The following is a 24,236-nucleotide window of genomic DNA, read 5'->3' as shown; positions in this document are numbered from 1 at the left end:
ATATGCTTTGGTCAGAATTTGTATTTTAATTTATACAAGAAGTTCCAAAGCTAGAATGAGTGGTATTCAGACATTTCTAAATAGGAAATTAAATCTTTGACGTGCAATGTTATTCGTCAATTACTGTGCATAAAAATGGATTTATTAAAGATATGTTAGCATTCACTTTCCAGTGACGGTATGTGTGGATTAATGAAAAAAACCAGACATTCCGCCTTATGCAGAGGCGTTTTGACGTAAGACTAGCGTCATACTAAAGGTTTGACTACTGCAGCAAACATATCTTAGTCGAACTCTTTAGTATGGCATTAATTACACTTCAGAACGTCTCTGCATAAGGCCCAGTATGTCTTCATCACTGAAAAACCAGCGGCGGTATGGCATACCACCGCATACCGTCTCACTTCGACCACTGCCCCTAACATCTGTTTTTGAGGCAATTGGTAAATCCGTGCCGTTCATTTTTTTCCTACTTTTCTTTTTACAGGTTACTATCTAACAATTATGATGACAATTCCTCCACAAAAAAAATTTCAGTGATATGGTCGATATGGCTACGTAGCTGCCACCACAGTTAATAGTACACTGTAATATTTTGACATACGTTTATGTTGGTATCGTTTTGTGTTGGAGGGAAACGTTGTACATCTATGAGTGGATTTAGTGTTTATTTTCTAATTTTAAAATATAGTAAGTTTACGCTTAACCAAAGGAATCGCATTGGTATAAAGCTAAGAAAACGTAGTGAGCGGAAATTAATTGCTTCTGGAGCATAAGTTCATGTTAAGAGAGAGATTGCTCCGAGCTTAATCCGGAACTTGTTGCATTGTTTTGTTATGGACAAAAATTAATTAGCGATAGATATAACTAATGCTTATTTACCGACAAAAACAGTATTTTTGACTGACAGAGTTCTGTTTATAGCGGAGCTACGGGATCGAATCAACTAATATGCTGGGAGATAAAAAAGGGGAAAGCAGCATTGTAGGTAAATGTAATTATTGGGAGTGAAAGTGAGGGGATTTTTTTTTGTTTGGTTTTTATCGTCTAAAAGTACAAATGCTGGACGCTACAGAGTTAAGAGGTGTCGTTTTTAAGGCTAATATTGTGCAGATGGGGGCCCTGTATTAGACATATGTACCTGTGCCATATTCCGTTAAGCCCTGCCAGCTAATTAATAGAAGTAACTGATAAGAAATTACTAATCGCCTATGAAATCACTGTTTACCTGTACTACGCTAGGTTACCATTTTGGGCTTTGTTAGGTATTGCATTACTCGGTGCAAATTGACCTTAGAATAAGAGTATAACCAAGTAACTTGTGCTAGGTGGCGACTAAAAGCATAAATGCTATCTAACCGAGTCAGGGCAGGAGTCTATCAGGGGCACCTAAGGAGGTGTGCGTCCGTAGGGAGGAGGCGTGTCAAGTGTTTGGTATACGCATAAGTGAAGATAGTGGAGAAACAATATGGTATAAGAACATACCTTACGTGTGGCACAGATGAGCATATCTTCTGTGATAACTTTGTACGCTGCTTTCATATAGCTCTGACCTTAGTATGCTGCATTAAATACTTGTGCAATTTCAGTAGGAAATCGTGCACAGCAGTACATTTTCCATTGACAATCAAACACGCGACTGATATTTAGTATCTCCCCCAATCTTGCACATATAAGATTTACAGTGTGTTACTTACCTTACAAAATATAGCTGAGTTAGGGACAGCTGGCGAAGGGAGTTAGAAGCCCCCAGGGCCCCTGTACTTCTACCTTTTATCACAATTTAGACAAAAACAAGATACTCGGTTCTGGAACCATGAAACGAGTTGGGGGAGATACCAAATGCCATCCAAACACGCTCGAAAAATTTTCCCTTTGTTGCTATTTTCCCCAATAACATTTCATATCAGTCATTCTTGCAATATATTAAAAAACTTAACATCCTTTATTTCTCCTTATGTTAACATCTTTCCTACACTTCCGTCATTACGTCCTAACATTCATTAACCCATGTCTTTCACACAACTTTAGCAGATTTTTCTCATTGTTCGTATTTCACTGCACAACAAAACATGGTCATAGCCTGCACAGATATTCGCCATTTGCTAATTATGCTCTCCTCAATGGGGTAACCTTCCGTAACGTTCGCCATAGCAAAATAGATCCGTTTTCATTAACACCATTACTCATAAAGAAACACTAATGTCTATCCTCCCTTCGTACTTTATCACACTCTAGAACAACCACACTCGCCAATTCTTCCCGGTAAATTTGGAAATTTTTAGTTATCGCGGCGGGGGTTAAATGAACTTAACCCGAAAATGTTTTCAACGTTGTATTACTATTTATTTGTGTGGCACAGCTCACCTACAATTACTATTTCATTTCCGTCATTCACTTCTATTATTCACAAATATTTCTTATGACGTTTGTGCCCAGCTCAGTAGTTCAGATTGACAAACGTGAAAATGTCTTACTTATGAGTAAAGTTGTTATTACCTTAGAAAGTGTTTCGTACGAATTCCTGATCGCACATTCACTTAAAACGAACGTTACCGTATTGCGTGCAAATACTGCTTCCAAAAATATGCCATAAAATACAGAAAGAAAAGCAAACAAACCTTTGCTATAGATGGTTTCAGAACAAGAGAATTTTAATTCTTGGAAATCTACGGAACACTCCCACAGCTTTTTCCCTTGTCAACAGGCCATAAATCTAAGAAAACAAAAGGCGACCCCTCGGTTGGAAGGAGGAAAAGGAGTCACCAAACGTCCCCTTTTCTCAAGATTTCGTATGTATCACGAAAAGTAAAAACATTCTGTCTTTATTTGGCACTTCTTTCCTTTTTTTTTTAATTTTTCCCTTTATTTCTTCTACTAATGACATTGGCCATCTGGCAACAAGTACCAACCACCGTCCTAACAAGGGTTGGATTGCCCTCATTTTCAACACTGTGAGACAAGGCTCTTATGTGTTGAAACGAACAATATGTGGTCACTGGAAAGCACGAATGCTATCTGACCGAATCAGAGTAGAGGACCTCGACCGGAAACGACGGGGTGTGTCCGTACGGAGTAGGCACGTCAGCGATTGTGCTTTATGCGCGTAAACGAGAATGTTGGTTTAAAAATAAATGGTTAAATACCTTTTCTATCGACAGCTTTATGTCGTCGAAAAAAGTATCTTTCACTTTCGACTTTTCCCAATGACATTTCACATCATCTACACGATGTTCGCATTTTAAAATGTAACAGTTCCTACATTCCTTTATTTTCAGTGCGTTTCTGCGTTTGCTACATTTTCTTAATTTCAGTAATCCGTGGTGATCTACATGACGTATTAACTCTTTTTCTTCACCAACGTAGGTTGTTATAAAACTCACAATCGGAATGTCACATCCGTCACATGCAAAATAAAGCTGGGAAAGCTGGAAAATAATTTTCTCATTACATCATAATATATGGCGTCAGGATGCTTCCGCTTAAGATAGTAGCAACAACACGCCGTAACTAACACTTAAAAATAACACATTACACTTCTTTTATTAGCATGAATTTCATTAAAAATAAGCAGTTCACCTTTTATTTTCTATAAATTTTAGGTATTTTTCACATTTCTTGACATACTTAGCGGCACGCTTTTCACTAGATACATATTCATTGATATTGTATTTGCTGCACAGAATTTGTACGTTCCACTGTTAAGTGTTGCAAAATAAACACTATTCAGAAATAACAAAAACGTTTCCAACCAGTACTATAAATTACAACCTACTATAGGATTATGAAAATGCACTTCTAGGAGGAGATTTGGGGCCGAGCCACCTATCAAATACTTGTCCTTGGGACTTTAAAAATTACAAAACGCATTCGAAAATATTTCCAGTGCTAGGTTGCTACACATTCATGAAATAGGAACAAGTTTCCCTTACTAGGAAAAGCACTCTTATTGCCTTAGAAAGGGTTTCTTAAGGGAGGACTTGCAATAGTGGGTCAGACTGACTTTAGTGGGTCAGATTGTGCTAGGCGGCCGCTAAAATGAACGACTGCTATCTACGGGAGTTAGGATAGGAGCTCAGCATGGGGCTCAAACGTTAGCGAGGTATGTGTGCATAGGGGTAAACCCACGCATAAACGAGCATAGTTGAAAAATACTTTATATAGCATAAACTATATGCCTTGTGTGTGGCACGAATATGCGACACTTCTGTGATGACTTTGTACACTGCCTTATCATAGCACTTCACTTCATCTCATCTTATGGAGTACTACGTGACAAAGAGCACACTTTTCATTTCGTATTTCTTCCTAGTTAATCACCCTACACTAATTATCTTTATTACCTTGTTGTTACTCTCATGCTGACATTTCGTCTGATTCTGTTTATTTCTTCGTAAGTTTTCTATTTGGAGTCTGACATTTGCGGCAGTTAACCGTTTTTAGTTCCGTTAAGTTCATGACCGATTCAGAACATAAATAAATAAATAAATATGAGTGACTCAATAATAAAAAAAAAAACAAGGTTAAATTATTAGTATCAAGAGTTGCTGTCGTTCCACTGTAGAAAGTAAGGCTACTGCGCAGTTTTGTCTATAGTGTGAAAAGCACACAACAGCCATTACTAGGTCGTCATAAGCTAGCATTTCATCTAGTTGATGTGAGTCTAGGCTAAACTGGAAGAGTCGAGTAATTATATGTATAGGTGATTAATGGCTGGGAAGACCCACATCGGAATGCGTCTCTAGAGAACAGGCGCGGCCGACTGTGGATATACACATGATTTTACGCCTCCAGAATAAAATTCGTAATTCAATGTTAGGTTTGTAAGGTGTTATCAATTTTTAATGTGTAATAAGTGTTAATTTACCTGTAAAATTGATATTTTAGAGTTGCAACAGTCTGATTCTGGGGGTGCGATTTGTTTGTTTCGTAATTTTCGTGTATGACATTTTCTTTTTGTGGTTGAAAGGATTATATTTCGAACCTGCGTGAAGATACGAACCCCCATGCTAATGTAAACATTACCCTGTACACGGATGTAAAACCAGGTACAATTGAGTAGGGAATCTTTAATTTCATACTGGGTGACCATCTTTAAAGTTAATCCGGAGATTAAATTTTACTATCAATTTTGGTTCATTTCTTGGTTTAAAACTGATCAAAATTGCTGGTTCTTTGGAACAATATTTTCAACACAAAATTTGTCACCATTGTGGGATAGCGAACATGCATTTACAAATTTTATAATAGTTGGGACAGAGAAAAGGAATAAGAAAAAAGAGATAGCAACTTACAAGAGTAAATATGGTAAAAGAGAAAAACATGGGTGTATTGATTACATCTGATAAAGTTGACTTTATTTATTTTTCTATTTAGCCTATTTCTTGTTATATTTTGTAGGTGCTATGGATCAGATAATTTAAAAATTTATTTACCGGTTTGAGACCTGCTATTTTAGATGAGGGCTGAAGTTCCGAGGATGATTATTCATCTAATGAAAGGTTAAATTTCGTTCAAAATATATTATACGAAAATAAAAATATTTCGATAAACTGCTTACGATATCTGATTCCTTATAATAAACTGTGCACATATGCTCATAAACATCGTCTTTTCAATGTTTTGGTATTCATCAGAACTTACTTTTTAACCCTAAACTTGGTGACATTTGTAAACAGGAAAAAAAAAAATTAGTAGTAGTTTTAAAGTTATGGTACGTTTGTCTAATTTTAATTTACCTCTTTTACAGCTAAAATAAAAAGCATAAAGTGAATTAAAGTATGTATCTTTACTCGCTTTTATGAAACTAATAATGATTTTAACATTATTTAGGCTAACTTGAATATGTACTTTTATTTATGCTTAGCTATATATTTCACCATCGGGTCAATCAAAATCAAAACGACCAATGATGGTCGCTGACAAAATTTATTAATTTCTAATTTTTTTTAACCTAAGTTAGTATTTCCTTCAAAAAGTTTTTTTGTTTGTTTGTTTGTTTGTAGCGACCATTTAAAATAGGTGCGTCAGCGTATTTTGCACTTTACCAAGATTGTGCATGAAACTCTGTAACTTTTTCTTTTTCAAGATATTGAGTTCAAACAAAAGCCATATGAAAGAGAATGAAATGTTCAACATTGTACGTTATGTGCACATTTAGACGTACCAGTACTTTAGTAATTCGAAAAGAAAAGCTTTGAATATTGAATCTATTCATTTTGGAATTATATTATTATTATTATTATTATTATTATTATTATTATTATTATTATTATTATTATTATTATTATTTAATGAAATTACTGAGACTCACCCTGAAGATTACTTTTAGGTAGAGGCTATATAGTATACAACTTCCTACAGTATTTTCAGATCTGAGGACCGTATGCTTGATTTTTTTCCCGGTTTGTAAACGTTGTGATTTTTCTAAAATTGACTATTTTCAACAGCAAATATCTCAGAAGGGACACATGTGAAAAATTCCAAGTTTGCACAAAATACACGATAGATGTTAGTAACAAGTGGTTAAAATTCCATGACTAACACAAAGTCTCTGTGTTACTGGTTTTATCAATGACGTGAAATACGCAGTTGGTTTCTGTCAGTATTGTTCTAGAATTAATAAATTTCAAATTACAGCAACAATAAAAATTGTTTGTTTTCAAAAGTACTTTTTTGAAGAAGTTAAGAAAGTAGCACCAGAGGTAAAACAAGCAGGGTTGGCTGGTTTAAACAAAACAACAACAACAACAAAAAAAAAAAAATGCTTTAAATCGCGTGAACTTGATGGTGACGTTTCCACATATCAAACCATCCGCATTACGTTTATCTACTTTTTACCTTTTAATCAAGGAGTCCCGTGTTCAATTCTTGGTCGAACCACAACTCATCTTTCAAGTGTAAACCAAGTAGCGATTCGAGGTGTGCCTTTAAGCGAAAGTCTTCTCCGTGATAACCTTGGTATTTCATAAGGATGTTAAGCCTAAACATACGAAATGAAACCAAATTAAATATTTTTACTTGAATGAATTCCTATTGTTTTATAAAGAAGCCAAGCTTGCCTCTTATTGATAGAAATTGGCAAAATTTATCAACTGCCTACGTAGCTTCCAAAGTCAACTTGGATTTGACTTTGTTTTAATTTTATTGATGATGTCTACATACCAAATTTGTAATTTAATACCTCAGTTTTAGCGTAGTGATAATGATATGTTAACCTTAAAATTTTACATACAAACACATTTAAAGTAATAACAGGATTGCAATGGCTAAGGCGGGAGTTTCCCGATTTATATATAATTCTACTTGTGTAACTGTTTATCTTTTTGTCCTTTTGAAATGACTCTTGACAATTATATTAACAAGTACACCTATGTAAAGATCAGTACAACGTATTTTTATCAGGAGTCCTTCGTGAGTGTGTGGGCAATCGCATTTGTGACCAATTAGTCCCGGTTTCGTGTTCAAATGGATACTATCTCTTGGATGTAAGTCGAGAAGCAATTTGGATTCCGCTTTAAGCTTATGTGACCCCTTCCAGCATAACCTTGTTGTTGTATAATAACACCAAGGCGAAACAAACTAATTTCTGTCCATATCTAATATAAATACATAGAGTAAATTATTTAAACCAAAAAAGCTGGTTTTTTGTTTTTTCAATAAAAACCATGGTTTTTTGCCAACCCTGAAAACAAGAATATATTTTAGTGATTGCGCCAGTAGCCAATATAATAATAATAATAATAATAATAATAATAATAAAATTTCAACAACATTTATCACTATAAGTCTGATTTGATTTGAAGGTCAAGTGTCATTTCTTTGCAACCTCACACGACAAAAATGCGTGCAATGGGATTAGTGGTACGACAAAAAGAGCGGTGACCAAGGCAGGCTTGCAGGGCCCATATGATACTCTAATTTTAACAGATGTTCAGGTTGTGTTAGTATCAGGCATACATTTTATCTATGTTTCATCAGAGAAAGTGCAGTCAAACAGCAAAACATTGAAGAAGAGATTTGCTACTTGTAAACTGATTGTGAATACAAGGTCATATCATAGGTGTGTCTTCTAACTGAAACCGAAATCAAATGTAATGAGTGCTCACAATCAGAATAATTTACTGACCGCAGTATTTCAGCACTTGCAGGACATAGCATGTTGTCATGGAAAAATAACAGGGTTGGCAAAAACCATGGTTTTCATTGAAAAAAAAATTTTTTGTTGTTTAAATTAAACGTTTTTTTATTTAAATAATTTGCTGTATGTATTTATATCAGATATAGGCAGAAATAAGTTTGTTTCACCTTGGAGTTATGCAACAACCGGGTTATGCTGGAAAGGGTCACATTAGCTTAAAGCTGAGTCCAAACCGTTTCTCGACTTACATCCAAAACAAATTGTCCTCCATTTGAACTCGAAACCGGACTAATTGGCTACAAATTCGATACATCTACCGACTCACTCACGGCGGACTCCTGATACGATGTACTGATCTTTACATTTGTCAAGAGTTATTTGAGAAGGACAAAAAGATAAACAGTTTGCACAAGTAAAACCATTATACAGAATCACATATGTACAATTTCAAAATACTGCAGAGTACAGAAGAACTAATTACGTCCAAGTTAGTTCACTACGACTTTTATTAGTCCAAGTTAAAGAAATACAATGACTTAATTTGCATATCAATAAGAAAAGTGAGTAAAGATAAGAATTATTTGAGTTCACTTTGGCTCTGACCCTTTTATACATAAATAGATACCAAAGATACCTCTGATTTCAGTAAATGCCTCGTGGGGTTTGTATGACTCCCTCCAAAAAAAGTACGGTATTTCGATGTATTTTATCAATAGTAAACATTATTAAAACGAAACAATATTTAGAATTTTTCTTTGATTGCAATTGCATAACAATAATAACAAACTATAAAAAAAAATCAAAAGAAACATTCATAAACTTATATATAAAAAAATGTTTTTGTAGTATAATCTCTTTAAGTAATGAATTGGGAATTTAGATCTGAACATAATACGAATAATATGCGGGAGTGACACGCGATAACCCAGAAAGGTGTATTCATCAAGATTTTACGAACACTTAAACTTTTCATAGAGATGCAAGGGCTCGAAAAAAAACGGGTTTTTTGAAAAAAAAAACTTTTTTCTGCTTCGCTTTTTTGCTTGGGAAATTTTGGTCTTTTTTCAAAATTCTGCTTTAAATTGATAAAGCAGACTTTGTTTCGCTTCTCTATAACACAAAAAGTCATTTAATTAGTCGTTGATGCCGATAATAATATAAAACCTCGAAAATAAACCATGAATTTCGAAAAGATATTTCAAACAATTTTACTTCAACATTTTTACATTATGAATTCCAAATGATTAACCAATGTATATAACGAAAAATAATAACCTCCTATATACAAAAGTAAGCAGAGTTGGCAAGAACCATGGTTGTTTCTGAAAATGCCAATAACCCGTTTTTTGGGGGGAGTTTAAACCAGTTTTTTTGGGTTTAAACCAGTTTTTTTGATTTAGATATTTTGCTTTATGTATTGATATTACATATTCACAGAAATAAGTTTGTTTCGCCTTGGTGTTATTATGCAACAACGGGGTTATGCTGGGAGAGGTCCCATAAGCTTAAAGAAGTCCTGTCAGTAAATTTCTTAAATTGAGAAACTCCCGCTCTAGCCATCGGGAAAATCCCGTCATTATTTTAAATGTAAAACAATAACGGGAAAATCCTGTTATTGCTTTGCATGTAAAATTTAAAGGTCAACGTATCATAATCAATACGCTAAAACTGAGGTATTAAATTACAAATTTAGTATGTAGGTATCATTGAAAGTCCAATCCAAGCTAATGTTGGAAGCTACGTAGGCAATCAATAAATTTTGCCAATTTCTATCAATATATTTAAACAACCTTGGCTTCTTTATAAAACAACAGGCATTCAGACATGCAGAAATATATAATTTGGTTTCGTTTCGTATGTTTAGGCTTAACATCCTTACGTAGTACCGAGGTTATCAAGGAGAAGACTTTAGCTTAAAGTGACATCCGAACCGCTACTTTGTTTACGCATGAAAGAAGGGTTGTGGTTCGACCGAGAATTGAACATGGGACACCTTGATTAAAAGGTGAAAAGGAAATAAAACTAGTGCAGATAGTTTGACATGTGGAAACGTCACCATGAAGTTCACACGATTCGCATTTTTCGTTCTTTTTATTTATTTATTTATTTATTTATTTTGGTTTGGTGTAAACGAGCCAACCCTAAAAGTAAAAACTTCTTTTAAAAAAATATACAAATAACTAGCAAAATTGTATGTAGTATTTTTACTTCAAAATATTCCATACCCTCTTTTTGAAACAAAATAAAATTAAAATAAAACAAGAGAAATACTTAAATTTATATGATACACAAAGGCTGCACATCTAGAACTTTTGGATCTGTATATTCTTGAAATTCTACAGTTAAGTTTTTTATAACCACCACCACGGTTTACTCAATCCTCAAGTTTTCTGAATTTTTAACAAGAGAGATTCAACATATCATTACGGAACTCCCCCTCCCCCCCAAAAAAAGGAGTACGGAATATATTTAAGTTAAGCTAAATACAACTGCACAACAAACATGACTGAGTGGTTAGCTTTTGTGCTTCTATCGGGAAGTCCGGGATTCAACCCAGCATGCGACCATTCTGACAAAGCTTTCCTTCATTCCATCTGTGAGTGTAGAAATAGTGCGTGTACTGTGAGTTGGCCGACTTCCTTTCTTATTGTTTTTAAATCGTTATTATTACCAATTACCAGCAATGAGGGTTTTGCGAAGGTTAGGGGGTCTGTCTTTCAGACTGAAGCCTGTTCCCCAAATTTGCGGAATGTCTAAAACAAACGAAATATCTATTAGTTTTGCCTTTACTCATAAATTTTAAGCTCCCGTCAAATAAAAATTAAGAATGTTTAGAAAAACTAAACATTAGTAAGAAAACCCCCTTCCAATAAACTTTTCTAAATTCGCCACTGATTCTCAGTACAAAATGATCTTCAAGGTTGTATCCGGAAGATTATTGATAAACATATAAACGAAACGAAATATTAGTTATGCCTGTACTCATAAATTTCAAGCACCTCCCAAATAAAATTACTACTTTTTAGAAAACGAAACAATCAGAAAAACCCTTCCCAAAGTACTTTTCTAAATCCTCTACTGATTATTTGTATAAATTGGTATTCAAGTTATATCCGGAAAATTACTGCTAAATCATTGCACAACTACAGTATAACAGAAATGTGGAAGTACAGTTTGACGGACATATTGAAAAACGTATGCTTTGACGGATATATAGAAAAACGTAAGTTCAACTTTTGTGCTAGAAGCTAGAGTACTAAGCTCTTATAAATGAAACACGGATGACAAATTAAAATGATCTAGAGAAGAAAAAAGATGTCGATAACTCAAAAGTTAAAATAAAGTTAAATAGCCTGTAAAATTGCCCTCAAATACTACATTCTTCATGTTAGCTTTAATTCGTAAAACATGTGCTCCATCCATCTTGATGGTGAATTTCAGAGCGAAATATGGCATTTAGGTCATGGAATTCTTATCTAACTATAGAATATACTATAAGAAGGCTATTTAGATAGAAAAATCATGAAAATGAAAAAAGCCAAAATTTCCAAAATTCTCCTTTTTTCCCCAAAAAAGCCGGCTTTTTATGTGAAAACAAAACCATCGATTCAAAAAAGACGGCTTTTTTGGGGAAAAAAAGGAGAATTTTGGAAATTTTGGAGATGCAAAAAAAAAAAAAAAAAAATGCATCTCTACTTTTACAAACATTTCTCGTTTTTTGGTTTAAACCAGCCAACCGTGGAAAATAATGATACAAAAGTCTACATTTACGACGGGAAATGGTGCATTGGGTGAATTGAAGACATCAACCAGGAAAATAATCTTTTTGTTCGCTTTTTCCATCCCCATGACCCAAGAACCTCTTTACAAATCTCTAAGAATGAGAGAAATTTGGGTTCCAGCCAGTAAGGTCCTATGGAAACATTACTAATCCTTAATGAACAATTAATTACTAATATGTTAGTTTGACTTTTGCTACAAATTTAAATCTACACCTCATAGTACGGGGGGGGGGGGAGCACGATGGCTCAGTAGTAGAGCGTCTGACTCCGATGCGTGTGGTTCCTGGTTTGATCCCCGGCCAAATAAGTTTGCGGTGGACATCATCATGTTCTTGGGTTTTCTCCGGGTACTACCGTTTCCTCCCACTTTCTTATTCCAGTAAATCTTCCATTATCATTTACTTGTCTTTATTATCATCATCGTAGCGTAAAAGGCATAATCGTGGTACATTAAACTGAAAGATTTTTTTTTTTTTATTATTACCATATAGCACTTTACGACATTAAATCTCAGTGATGAAAAGTCTATCAACTCAGAAACTAATAAAGTCTCAGTGGTGGAATTTTTAACCACTTCATTACTACACGGCTACCGTCAATTTTGTGCAAATTTGAAATTTTTCACGTGTTGTGTCCCTTTTTGAGATATTTGATGTTGAAAGTAGCTGATTTTAGAAAATTCGCAATGTTTACAAACTGACAAAAAGTTAAGGATATGGTTCTCAGATTTGAAACGGCTGTAGGAAGTCGTATACCCTGTAGCCTCTATACAGACGAAAAAATTGTAGGTGAGTCTCAGTAATTTCATTGAAAATTTTAAATTAAAAAATGAAGTTTTAAGTTCCAAACTTCAATGTTCAAAGCTTTTATTTTTGAATTAATGAAATACGTCTAAACGTGCACATAACATATAATGTTATACATTTCATTTTCTTTCATCTGGTTTTTGTTTGAACTCTCTATCTTTAAAAAAAATATATAGTTTCATGGACACCTCTGCAAAGAGTGCCAAATACACTTGTGCACCTATACAAAATGTTCGCCTAAAGAAAGAGAAAGAAAAAAAACTAAAAGCTTTTTGAATGAGTTTGCAACTCTCTGACTGCTAACTTAGGTAAGTATATAACAAAAAGTAAATTTTGTCAGTAACTATTTAAAATGAAACTGGCTGATTTGATGTGGATTGACCCCATTTTGTTCTGAGTATACTTCGTCAGATTTGCGTCTCGGGATTTCACTGAAGATTTCTATTTATATCCTTCCTTAGATTTCTTCTTTATTTTTGCAGAACTATAGTTCTATTTTTGAAACACCAAATGACTAATAGTAAAGCTGTAAGAAAGAAATTTGAGACAAGAGTACTAATACACTTAAAAATCAGCCAACAATACCTTCCATAATTAGTTCAGTGAAATTCTGAGAAACTAGCTTGACGAAGTCCTCTAATAGTAGAAGGATGAAATATGAATATAAATACAACTGCACCTTCAAGACAAATAAATACTTTATTATTCAGTGATATATGACGGACAGTCAAAAAGTTCCCGGAATGTTGTTGTATTTTTGGTATTTGTGATGCAGTCAAATAAGTGTTGTACAGTACAGTCCTTAGGTTGCCTAGTTATAGATTTGACGAGTGCAAACAGGTCATAACAGTCAGTGTACGAGTAGTGTAGCTGAACGGAGGAGTGTGGTGATCAGTTGGCGCAATTTTTTAGGTCGAGCAACGCGCAAACATCAAGTTCATATGCAAATTGGGAAAAAAAAAAATCTGCTTCAGAGACTTTGGTAGCCTTAAACATAGTGTAGCTCTATCGGATCTATGGCTCTTCCCAAAGCTAAAAATGGACCTCAAAGGTACTCGTTTTGCCGCCGTAGAAGAGAGCAAAACGATCGCGACAGCTGAACTGCGGAAGCCACCAAAAGACGACTTTCGTCGGTGTTTCCAGAAATCACAGGAGCGCTAGAGTAAAAGTGAATGAGTGATGTGAGAGAGAGCGAGTGAGTGTGTGTGTGTTTGTTTTCCGAAGGTGCCTACTTTGCATGCGATTAAGTAAGTATGTACTTGTATTGTGGTAATAAAGAACTAGAACGAAATTCCGGGAACTTTTTGACTACTCCTCGTACAATGATTATTGTAATAAAATCATTTGTTCATACATATTCTCTATAGTTATTGATTTCCTTGTTTTCCTTTCAGCATATCCCTTTTTCTTCAATACATAAAAGGTTAAACCATGGATGAGGATGATAACCACGAACTCATTGTGTTGTCACCGGATACTTGTGAGAGTGACGAAGAAGATAAGATGGTGATATGTGAGGATGAAGAGCCTGATGATAATTCGCTCACGCAAAAGCCTAAAGATGCAACAAAACACATATCTGGATATAATAGTACAGTTTCTGTTTCGTCCGATTCAGAAGAAAGTAAGTCATCGGAAGTAGCGGAGTTGAAAGTAGTAAGCACAGAATTAGAAGCAAAAGGTCCGACTGTTAAGCAGATGAATGTTGACAAAACTATACAAGGAACAATTGACATTAAGACTGTGAAAACAATTGCTATAAAAGATGTTGATGATCGGAAGGATATTGAGTATCAAGACTCAGTATTGGAGTCTCGTGGAGAAGTTCCCTCTCCTCAGTCCGATGTGATCATTTTGGATTCGGATAAAGAGGACAATGAAATAGAACATCACGAAACAGTCGGAAGCAAGAGCGAAACTTCGAATGCAGTTGATGCTAATGATGATGAAAACGCTGAAAAGTCATCGGAAAAAGATGACTTCGATCCGGTGGCTATAGTAAGTGCTGCATTGGATGGAATTGAGTTTATGGAGTTGCAACAGCAGGGCCAAGAAGTGGAATCTAATATTCCAGTGACTGTTCCTAATAAATGCGCGGGGTCGGAATCAGAAGTCAAAGTACTGGATTGTACAGTGACTCAGTTAGTAGATGCTCCTAAGAACAAAACGGATTCTAATGACAAAAATCTGTGTCTTCCAGTTTCTAAGTCAGTAGATCTAGTGAGTAGTGCTACAAATGAATCTTCGCTCGCAGAGTCGGAATCGCGAGTTTCTGAAGGGGCTAAATCATCCAGTAATAGTTCCAGTGATACCTGTGGCTCTGATAATCAAGAAATGAGTGGAACTTCATCATTGCCAAAGGATAATGTTGCAGAGGTTGCTGCCAATACTGGAAGTGAATGTTTAATCTTGGAAAAGCAGACCGAAGAGAAACAAGTGGAAGTTGTAGAGCTGAGTGATGGTGATGAAATAGATTCTGAAGATGATGAAGACGCTATGTGTGTAGTGTATGAAAAAGTGCTTCCCAATATTGTTGTAATCTACGAGAAAGTTCAACCTGAAAATAATAATGCAGCAGCCCAGTCAAGGCCTGCAAATGGTCTGCAGACACAGCAAGCTCCCCCTCTTCCACGTAAAAAAAGGGCTCCTCCGCATCTGAGACGATACGGAGTGTACGTTAAAAATTTACCTTACAGGTAAGTGTTATAATTTCACTCGTAGTTTAAGTAATTTCATTGAAACTTTTCATTTCAGTTAAGCGTTTTTTCCTATTTTTTTCTTCTTTTGAAACACAGATATATATATATATATATATATATATATATATATATATATACGGTACGTGACGTTTGGGCGCGGACGTTTGGGCGCCAGACATTTGGGCGCAAGTTAAATTAAAAAGTCATTATGTTAGGCGCTGAGTACTAAGTTCGAATCAAGATATCACAAGGTGTCTACTGCAGGGATTTATTTGTAGCCAGGGAATTTCCCCCCTTCTAAATTTTGATTCCCTGTCTCTAGGTTTAATTCAGCCTTCCCAGCCTGGGAAAATATTTTCCCCGTTTCTTAAGCTATAAACTCTTTTGAAGTGCAATGATTCAACTTCATGTTTTAGTAGCGATTCTTTATTTTTTTCAGTATGTTTATTGTCGTGAGCTATGTTGGTCTTGTTTATAAAATTGCTTTCTGAAGAATTGTTCATAGAATTGCTTTCAGTTTCTTCTGCAGAGCGTAAGAGAGGCTTTTCCAACTTAAACTTACAGCATACTGACGCTAGAAACCATTTATCTGTAAAAACCCTAAAATCTCTTCTTTCCATAAACGTTAATGGGCCAGACATTACATCTTTCAATGCAGAAAACTATGCCTTCAGCTGGATAAAAAATGGACATCATATTGCTACCGATAAACCAACTAAAAAAAGACGATATCCGATGTAAACTAACTTCCTATTGCTTCACTATTCTAAAGTGGGATACGCTGAGAAAATATTGTTAATTTCTAAAGACAGAGTTAGATAACACGCCGTAAGTCATGCTCCAGCTTAACTCAAGGTGAAATCGGCAGTCAATCCTTTCTCGTTATTTTGTTGTAAAAACTGTAAATATGGTAGGCTACAATGGCTGTTTCAATTTCGAGAGTAAAAGTGAAAGAAAATGTATTTTTTTCCTAGGTAGCATTATATTGGTATTTATTTAATACATGCTCATGATTCTTCGGAGACCAGATTGCAGTCTTTGTTCAATTCTGGATTCGTTTTAATACCAGTATGTTTTGTTGACCAGAAGTTTATTTTCAGCAGAACAATGCTAGGGTCACACACCACTGAATCTAATTTTATTAAGTAGAAGGAGCAAGTGCAAAAACTCATTTATGATATGACGAATGATTTAATACCGTCTTTCCCCTTCTATTTAATAAAATCAGGTTCAAGTGTATGTGCACCTATCACTGTTCTCCCAAAGTAAACTATTACCTTTTATCATATTTATTGTTGGGTGAGGAATTTGGTTTTCAAAGACCAAATTAGAACGGACTAAAGAATTATTTGTCATAACAAAACTGTTTTACGTAGGAGCGTGACACTTGTTACGACAAGTTGTGCAGATTGCAAGGTAACTATAGGGCTTTTATTGGATGCTGCACACTTGTCTTCAGCAGTAGGACGAAAAGTAGCAAGGTAACACATGTAAACTAATTTACCTAACCAAATCTTATCTAACGTACCTATCCATATTTATCATAAAATTGTTTTTAAAAAGGTAAGAAAGATAAAGAACTTGGGGACCGCCTATCAAACTAGTACCATAATTTTAAAGTAGATAGGTTTAAAAATAACGTTGTCCCAACCCGACTGTAAAGTTGTTCTGTTATACGGAACACAATCTTGCATAAACATTCCCCCCTTCTACAAAATCCACAAATAAATCACTGGTCTACTGTAGTGGACGTTTAATAAGTCTTAATTCTATAATCGTAATAGTACACTTTGTTCGTTTTTCTCACTTACAGTTTCAGAATCTCAAAGGTTTGGTTCCTCTCCCCTGGAACCACAAAACAGTACTCAAATAATGCCGTCAATGCCTTTAACGTTGGGTTTCCAAGTTGTCAAGCAGGGTATGTTGCATAAAAGGGGTATGATGGTCAGTGGTTATTTTTCCGTTTTTTATTTTTGTCATTTTTTAAAAATCATGTTCACAACAAGCTGTTTTCGTTAATTTTTTCGTAACTTAGCTATAGTAAACATATTTGCAGCGAAACCACAGAAATGTAACACAACAAGCATAAAATGTGACCTCTGAATACTAATTGAATACTATAGCAATAGAATAATAAATTGTAACTGTTATCTAACAAAACCAGAGAGAGAGAGAGAGAGAGAGAGAGAGAGAGCAAAACCTAACACCTTATATATAACATTTCATAAAGAAATTCTAATATTTTAGTGGGGGCCGCGGTGGCTCAGTGGTAGAGCGTTCACCTCTGGTGCTTGGGGTCCCGGGTTCGATCCCAGCCCCCGCCAAGTGAACTTTGTGGTGGACAAACACCGTGTGCGTGGGTTTTCTCGGGTTCTTCCGTTTCCTCCCACTTGCTTCATTCCACCATTTCATTCATTTCTCATAATCACCGTCTCCTTTAGCCTAACCGGCATAACCGTGGGACGTAAAACTCAAAAATTTCATTTTCTAATATTTAGTATTTTCCTCATTTCTTGTATGTACAGTTACAGACATCGCAGAACTAAATGAGAGCAAGTTTAATTATTCTCCTGCAACGGTAATGCCTATGCACGTTGGGTTTCGCCCACGCCTCGGTTGTCGTGGAGTCAATAAAGATTATTTATTTGTTTATTTATTGAACAATTTCCCAGATACAGCATAACTTTGCCATTTTACACAGGGACATGCTAACAAAAGAAAGAAAAAAAAAAAACAATAACAACATAGAAAAAAAAGAGTGTAAAAGTAAAACTATTCTGTCAATGCTCGTTTAATTGCTCTTTCAAACACTGGGTAGCTCGAAAAAATGTCCGCATCAGTTGTTACTTGATTATAACTGTTTGGTATTCTATAAAAAAGAGACCTCTGTATAACAGCCAACCTAGGACGGGCAAGATGGAATAGGTGGGTATTTCGAGTGATGGGGGAAGGGACACGTAAGGATAGTTCCTGAAGTAATATTTCCGATCTTAAGGTTCCATTAACTATTTTATGTAGATATTTCAGGTCAGAGATAATTCTGCGTACTTCAGGAGTCTGAATATTAAGATGTCGCAAGAGCTCCTTCTTAGATAATATTCGAAGTGCAGGAACACGAAAACGGACTATAGCAATGAAGAAATTGAGAACAGAATCAAGTCTGGAGAGATGTGTAGGTGCTGCCATGGCCCATATGGGAGAGCAGTATTCGATCTTGGGCGCTATTAAAGTCTTATAAAAAGTTGCTAATGAAGAAACAGTGCGTAGTTCGGTGAATCGATAAAGAAGTCCCAACATGCGCATTGAATTCTTTAGTATTGAGGAGATGTGGTCAGAGAAGGTGGTGAGTTTTGAATCAAAGATGACACCAAGATCGTTATGACTAGCAGAATGTGTGATAGGGGAATCGTTGATATGGTATGTGGAGGGAACAGGAGATTTTTTCAAAGTAATAGTAATACTGTCACATTTCTTACTGTTGAGTTTCAAGTGCCACATTTCACACCAGCCTGTAAGGTAATTTATGTCTTCCTGTAGAGCAATTGTGTCATGGAGACACGATATTTCTCTGTATAACTTACAATCGTCAGCAAAAAGCAGAAGGCCACTAGGTTGAGCTGATAAGTGCGTGTAGAGATCATCCATATACAGGACAAACAGTAGAGGCCCAAGTACACTCCCCTGAGGCACCCCTGAGATCACGGGTTAGGGGTTAGAAGTCGCCCCTGAAAGAACAACTCTCTGTTTACGGTCCTTCAAGTAGCTTGTGATTAGAGAGAGAAATTTGCCATGTACATTAAATCTATTGGAGAGTTTATGAAGAAGATGAATGTGACTGACAGAATCAAAGGCCTTCGAGAGATCAAAGTAGATAACATCTAATTGAGTATTGTTATTCATACATTTGACTGCACAGGAAAGAAGAGTACTTAAGTTTGAGAGACTTGAGCTTTTCGGTAGAAAGCCGTGCTGAGAACTATGGATGTAAGGTGAGGTGAATTTAAGTAGACTGTCTTTAATTATTTTTTCGCAGATAATTGATATTACAGAAAGAAGAGATATTGGCCTATAGGAGGATACATGATCTTTAAGTCCTGATTTATATATTAGATCACGTGAGCTAGTTTCCAACTGGTGGGATAATACCCTTCCTTGAAGCATCTATTGAATAAGATAGATAGAGGAACCGCAATAACTGAAGCAGTTTTGTTGAGAAAGAGAGGACTAATTTTATCAGGTCCAAGTGATCTATGTGGAGATAACGATAGCAAGAGAGCCAGAACTTCGCCCGGGGTGGTAGAGAGAATGGATAAGGTGTCCGAACAGATAGGGTGGAGAGGGGGGAGATGGGTTGTAGAGGAAAGGGAAGTAAATGTTTTGCAGAAGTAGTTATTGAAGAGGTCTGGTCTTTGATCATCACTCGCTTCAGTATTTTCATCTTGAATTGTTGCCGGTATGCCCGGAGATTTTGTTCTAGATTTAATTACAGACCAAAAGACTTTAGGGTTACTAACAGTAAAATCACCAATTGAGTCCATGTATTCAAAATATTTACGCCGCTGTACCTTCTTGGCAAGACTTCTAATTCTAGCACAGTTTTTGTATGTGTAGTCACTCGGATGTGATTTCCATAGAGTCCAGGCAAGCTTTTTGTTTTTAAGAAGGTCACGAAGTTCATTGTCGTACCAGACCGGAAACCTGTTCGATTTTGATGCTTTCACCGGCACAAAGTTCTTTATGGCTGAGTGGACAACGGATGTAAATAAGTCCACGGCGTCGTCAACAGTTCCTACCTTTAACAAACACCAAGGAAACAGTTCAATAGCCCGGCAGATGTCACCCCAGGGGGCTTTCTTCCATAGAAGTTGTGACCTACTTTTGAGGGGCTGGTTTGTAGTAGTGGAGGGGAGGAAATCGAAAGAAACATCCAAGGAATCGTGATCCGAGGGAAAAAGATTTCTGCATGGGACAACACAACGAGGTTCTAAGTTAGAAAGAATATAGTCAAGATTGCTATTATTGCGGGTATTATGCATATTATGTTGACCTAGACCAAGTCCATGAATAAAATTGTCCATGAAATAACTGTCGTTTCCATCTTTAGCGACTCCATGCTTGCTGTCCTGCCACGTGATGAAAAGGTTGAAATCACTTAATAGGATGACGTCACCGTGTGACAACGCATGTAACAGTGAGTCATGGCAAGCTTCTAAGATGTGCTGGGGGGTTTTCTTGTGCGGCCTATAGAAGCATCCAATAAACACAGAACGACGCTTTGGAATAAATACTTCCACCCAAATAAGTTCACAATCCCGTTCGAGATCCAGTCTTCTCTTGCTCTTCCACTTATTATTTACACAAATCATCACTCCACCTCCACGAGTTATGCGGTCTTTACGATAAATGGTGAAATTATTAGAAAAGCTAATTTCACTGTCGTTCACTGATTCATTCAGCCACGATTCGGTCACTGCGAAACAATCCAGTTTCCTTATCTCACCTAGGTTCAAGGAGCACTCAAGTAATTTGTTTTTAATGCTACGAACATTTTGATAATATATATTGAAAGCACTAGTGTAATATGGACAGGGTGGGCCAGGGTTTACGTGAATATCACCACAAAGAAGGAGAAAACAAACGAGTTTATAAACTTAACCGACCGTGAAAACCTTCAATTTGATTACTTAGTTTGAGTGGGAACCCTAAATTATGTTTTTCTTTGTACATTTTCATACATTCTTCTTTTCATTCTTATTGGTATACGATTTCTTTATTGTGATTACCGTCAATAATAGACGTAAGTAGAATTTTACACATTCTCTACTATTATTTATATATACAGATAGATAGATATTAGTAAATATTTAAATCAGATATATGAATGCGCATGACTAATATAAGAGGATACGTTTTGAGGTTTTTTTTTTTTTTTTTTTTTCATGCCATATATTTCTATTATTCCAGAGTTCAAATGGGCCATATTGAAGCATTCTTTGCAAGTGCTTTTATAAACGTGAAAAGCATCTCTCTGTTTAATGACACTTCAGGCAGACCTACTGGAGAGGCAGTTTTAGAAGTCCTTGGCATCGAGTCATTCCGGGTAAGTAATTATTCTGCTTGAATGCTAACAATAAATAGATGGCAACACGTTTCCCCATTATTTTGTAAGGAGCGATCATATTCAAAATAATTCAATTGAATGCAAGAAATAAATATTCAGACTTTCTCCAGACAGCTTGAATAAAAATCAGGGAATAATTCGTTTAGTTATATATATATAGTTCATTTGATTGTTGGGAGTATATTTCTGAAGGGTAAAATTAAATGGTTTCGACAATGAGAGAAAAAAATATCAGAAAGTTACACGTATTATTAATAACTAAACCGTGCTCCTGGGTACATAATTCAACACTTAAAATCTTACCTTGTACCCCCAAATGCCTCTCGTGTTTAGAACATTATTGGACACGATATTTCAATCCTCGCTGAAATCATCCTAAAATGCAGGCGTAATGCTAGCCGGAATCTATTTCCCTCTTTGATTACATTATTATATCACTCCAAAAATACATTTATTATATCACTCGAAGAACTGTAAATATAAAACTGCGCACCTGGTATTCCGTGGTGCACTCCTGTCAGTTCTGTTCAACATTTCTGCGTTTTTGTGCAGACAAAATTGTAGCCTTAAATTCTGTAAATATTTCTTAATATCAAGTGCTATTGCTTAAACCTTGTACGGGCTTGCAAATATTTAAAATAAACATTACTTACACTTTGTGGATTGAAAGCGGTAAAAATGTCAAATGAGTCTTCTTTTATGTTGTTACACCTTTATGCAGTATTCACACTTGAGCACTTACTCCTTTTAACATTGACCCTATTGGGTTTTGTTTAATTTTGTATTTTAGTTTTTAATAGTCCGCACCAGTTGTATTTTCTTTTCGTCCAGAAAACGTCTTCCTAAACTGTGGCTTCTATACTGGTTATGAAGATCAATGTTGATATTTGTTTCCTTTGTGAAAAAATACTGTGTTCACTACTTGTTCAAACTTTTATGTACATTATTTACATTTGAAAAGTAATAAGATAAAGTATACTTATATTTAGTTGTAGTTAACTATTTATTACATTGTTTGGCTGGTGATCCAGATTCCCGCTATCTTTGTTCAGTTCAGTTCTTGTTCTGATGAAGAAAGGACATAAAAATCATTCCTCTCAATGTTATTTGAGCAAGAGTGTAATTGTTTAATTAAATCTTCCCTAGAAATTATCATATTTATATGAAACCTGGTGTGCACTATCTGTGAAGGAAAAAAATGAGTTTCCTCGGAGATCTCTCTTATTGCTAGCTTCTGCGATGTACGACATTACTAGTAGTCGTATCGTTGATATTGTTACCAACTTCTAGTAGGTGCTCCGCAATAAATGCTCAAGATAAGTATAGGCGAAGCAGCTGTATTATATTGAGAAAAATTGTTCTGTTAAGTATTTGGCATAGAGTAGAGATTGTTTGAATCGTGCAGCTGTAACAGTGATACATAAAGCAGAAAATTCAGTTTTTGAGATTCGCAACATGCTTAAGATGATAAATCTGTTTCCCTGGAAGACGACGGATTATTATCCTGCCATCGATGTGATGAAGGCAGCATTGTGATTCATTGGACCATGCAGCATTGAGCCATTGCTCTGCGGTCCTATAAGGATGGAAACGTGCCCATTCCTATCGTTATCGATGATGCCGTGCGGTTAACATTGGTAAACGTGTGGGACATCGGCTGCGAAGGCCCATGTGTAACAGTGTATGGTGAACTGTGTGTTCAGACACACTTATGATTTGTCCACTGTTAAAGTAGACTGTTAGTTATGCAATAGTTTACGCCCTATCCTATTGTACCCACCTCTGTAGTCTGTGGTGTGGTGCTGGTTTCACCATTCTTTCCCCACCTTTAGAAGACACTAACCTCGGTAGCTCGCAGACACCCGACAACTTTTCGAGATGCTCGTTCTGGCTTCGCACTGACTGATTGAGTGGGATCCTTGTCATCATCTGACGAGCAATTTTGCTATGCCTTGGCTGGTGAGATTATTTCCAAAATACCACTTTCAATAGAAAAAATAGAGAAGTGATATTTAAAAATATGAAAATTCCATGTCATATCCATATGCGCATGTATAATAAATTTTTAAAACTTTCAGAGCAAAAACATTATTTTTAAAAAATCCAAAAAGTATTTTCCGCCTCTGGCATGACCCATGTTGGCCCTGGCGTAAATACAGCCCTGACAAGGGTAATAAAATATAAGTTGTGTTAGTATTTCGTTAAAAACCATAAAATCAATTTATGGTACGACGAGGTACACTCATGTCCAAAATTATTGTCGCGTGTCTATAAATATGTTGTTTTTGGAAAATAATTTGATAACGAATTCACCCAGTATTTCCTATAATGTTAGTATGTGTATAATTGGCAAAGACATGTATGTGGCAAATTTCATGTCAAAAGAGCAGTAAATAAGGACAATATAACTAAAATAAAACTTTCTTGTTCATTTAGCAACATTTTATTTTACTCATTATAATTTTCATATTTATAATTCTTTTCCTATGAAATTTATCACAAATACAGATTTCCCTATTATACACATAGTATCAGTATTAAAGGTACCCTGCAAAATCATTATGAAATTACACTCTTACAAGAAGACATTTATAGATGTGCGACAATAATTTTGGACATGAGTGTACCTACTAACTAATCGAAACTCTTTTGAATTTACCCCCAAATACACGTACTTTCAAGGAGGAA

At 35.6% G+C, this 24,236-nt stretch overlaps 1 protein-coding gene across 2 annotated transcripts in view; it reads left to right on the top strand.

Moving 5' to 3' along the window:
- Window positions 1–532: 532 nt before the first annotated feature.
- The window catches only part of LOC145668430 (uncharacterized), a 40,563-nt gene continuing 16,859 nt past the window's right edge, over window positions 533–24,236 (top strand). Inside the window, exons 1-3 of one of the 2 annotated variants that reach the window (XM_081736269.1) lie at window positions 533–690; window positions 14,123–15,424; window positions 21,392–21,527. In XM_081736269.1, the coding sequence (XP_081592395.1) occupies window positions 14,160–15,424; window positions 21,392–21,527 (1,401 nt within the window). In that variant the 5' untranslated portion in view covers window positions 533–690; window positions 14,123–14,159. Of the gene's footprint in view, window positions 691–724; window positions 989–14,122; window positions 15,425–21,391; window positions 21,528–24,236 lie in introns of those variants that run through there. The other variant, XM_081736270.1, reaches the window with a different exon arrangement.

The sequence above is a fragment of the Thermobia domestica genome, chromosome 13 (genome assembly GCF_964235325.1).
Source record: "Thermobia domestica chromosome 13, izTheDome1.hap1.1, whole genome shotgun sequence".
In the NCBI taxonomy this organism is placed as follows: Eukaryota; Metazoa; Arthropoda; class Insecta; order Zygentoma; family Lepismatidae; genus Thermobia; species Thermobia domestica.
This window is presented reverse-complemented; position numbering and strand designations above follow the sequence as displayed.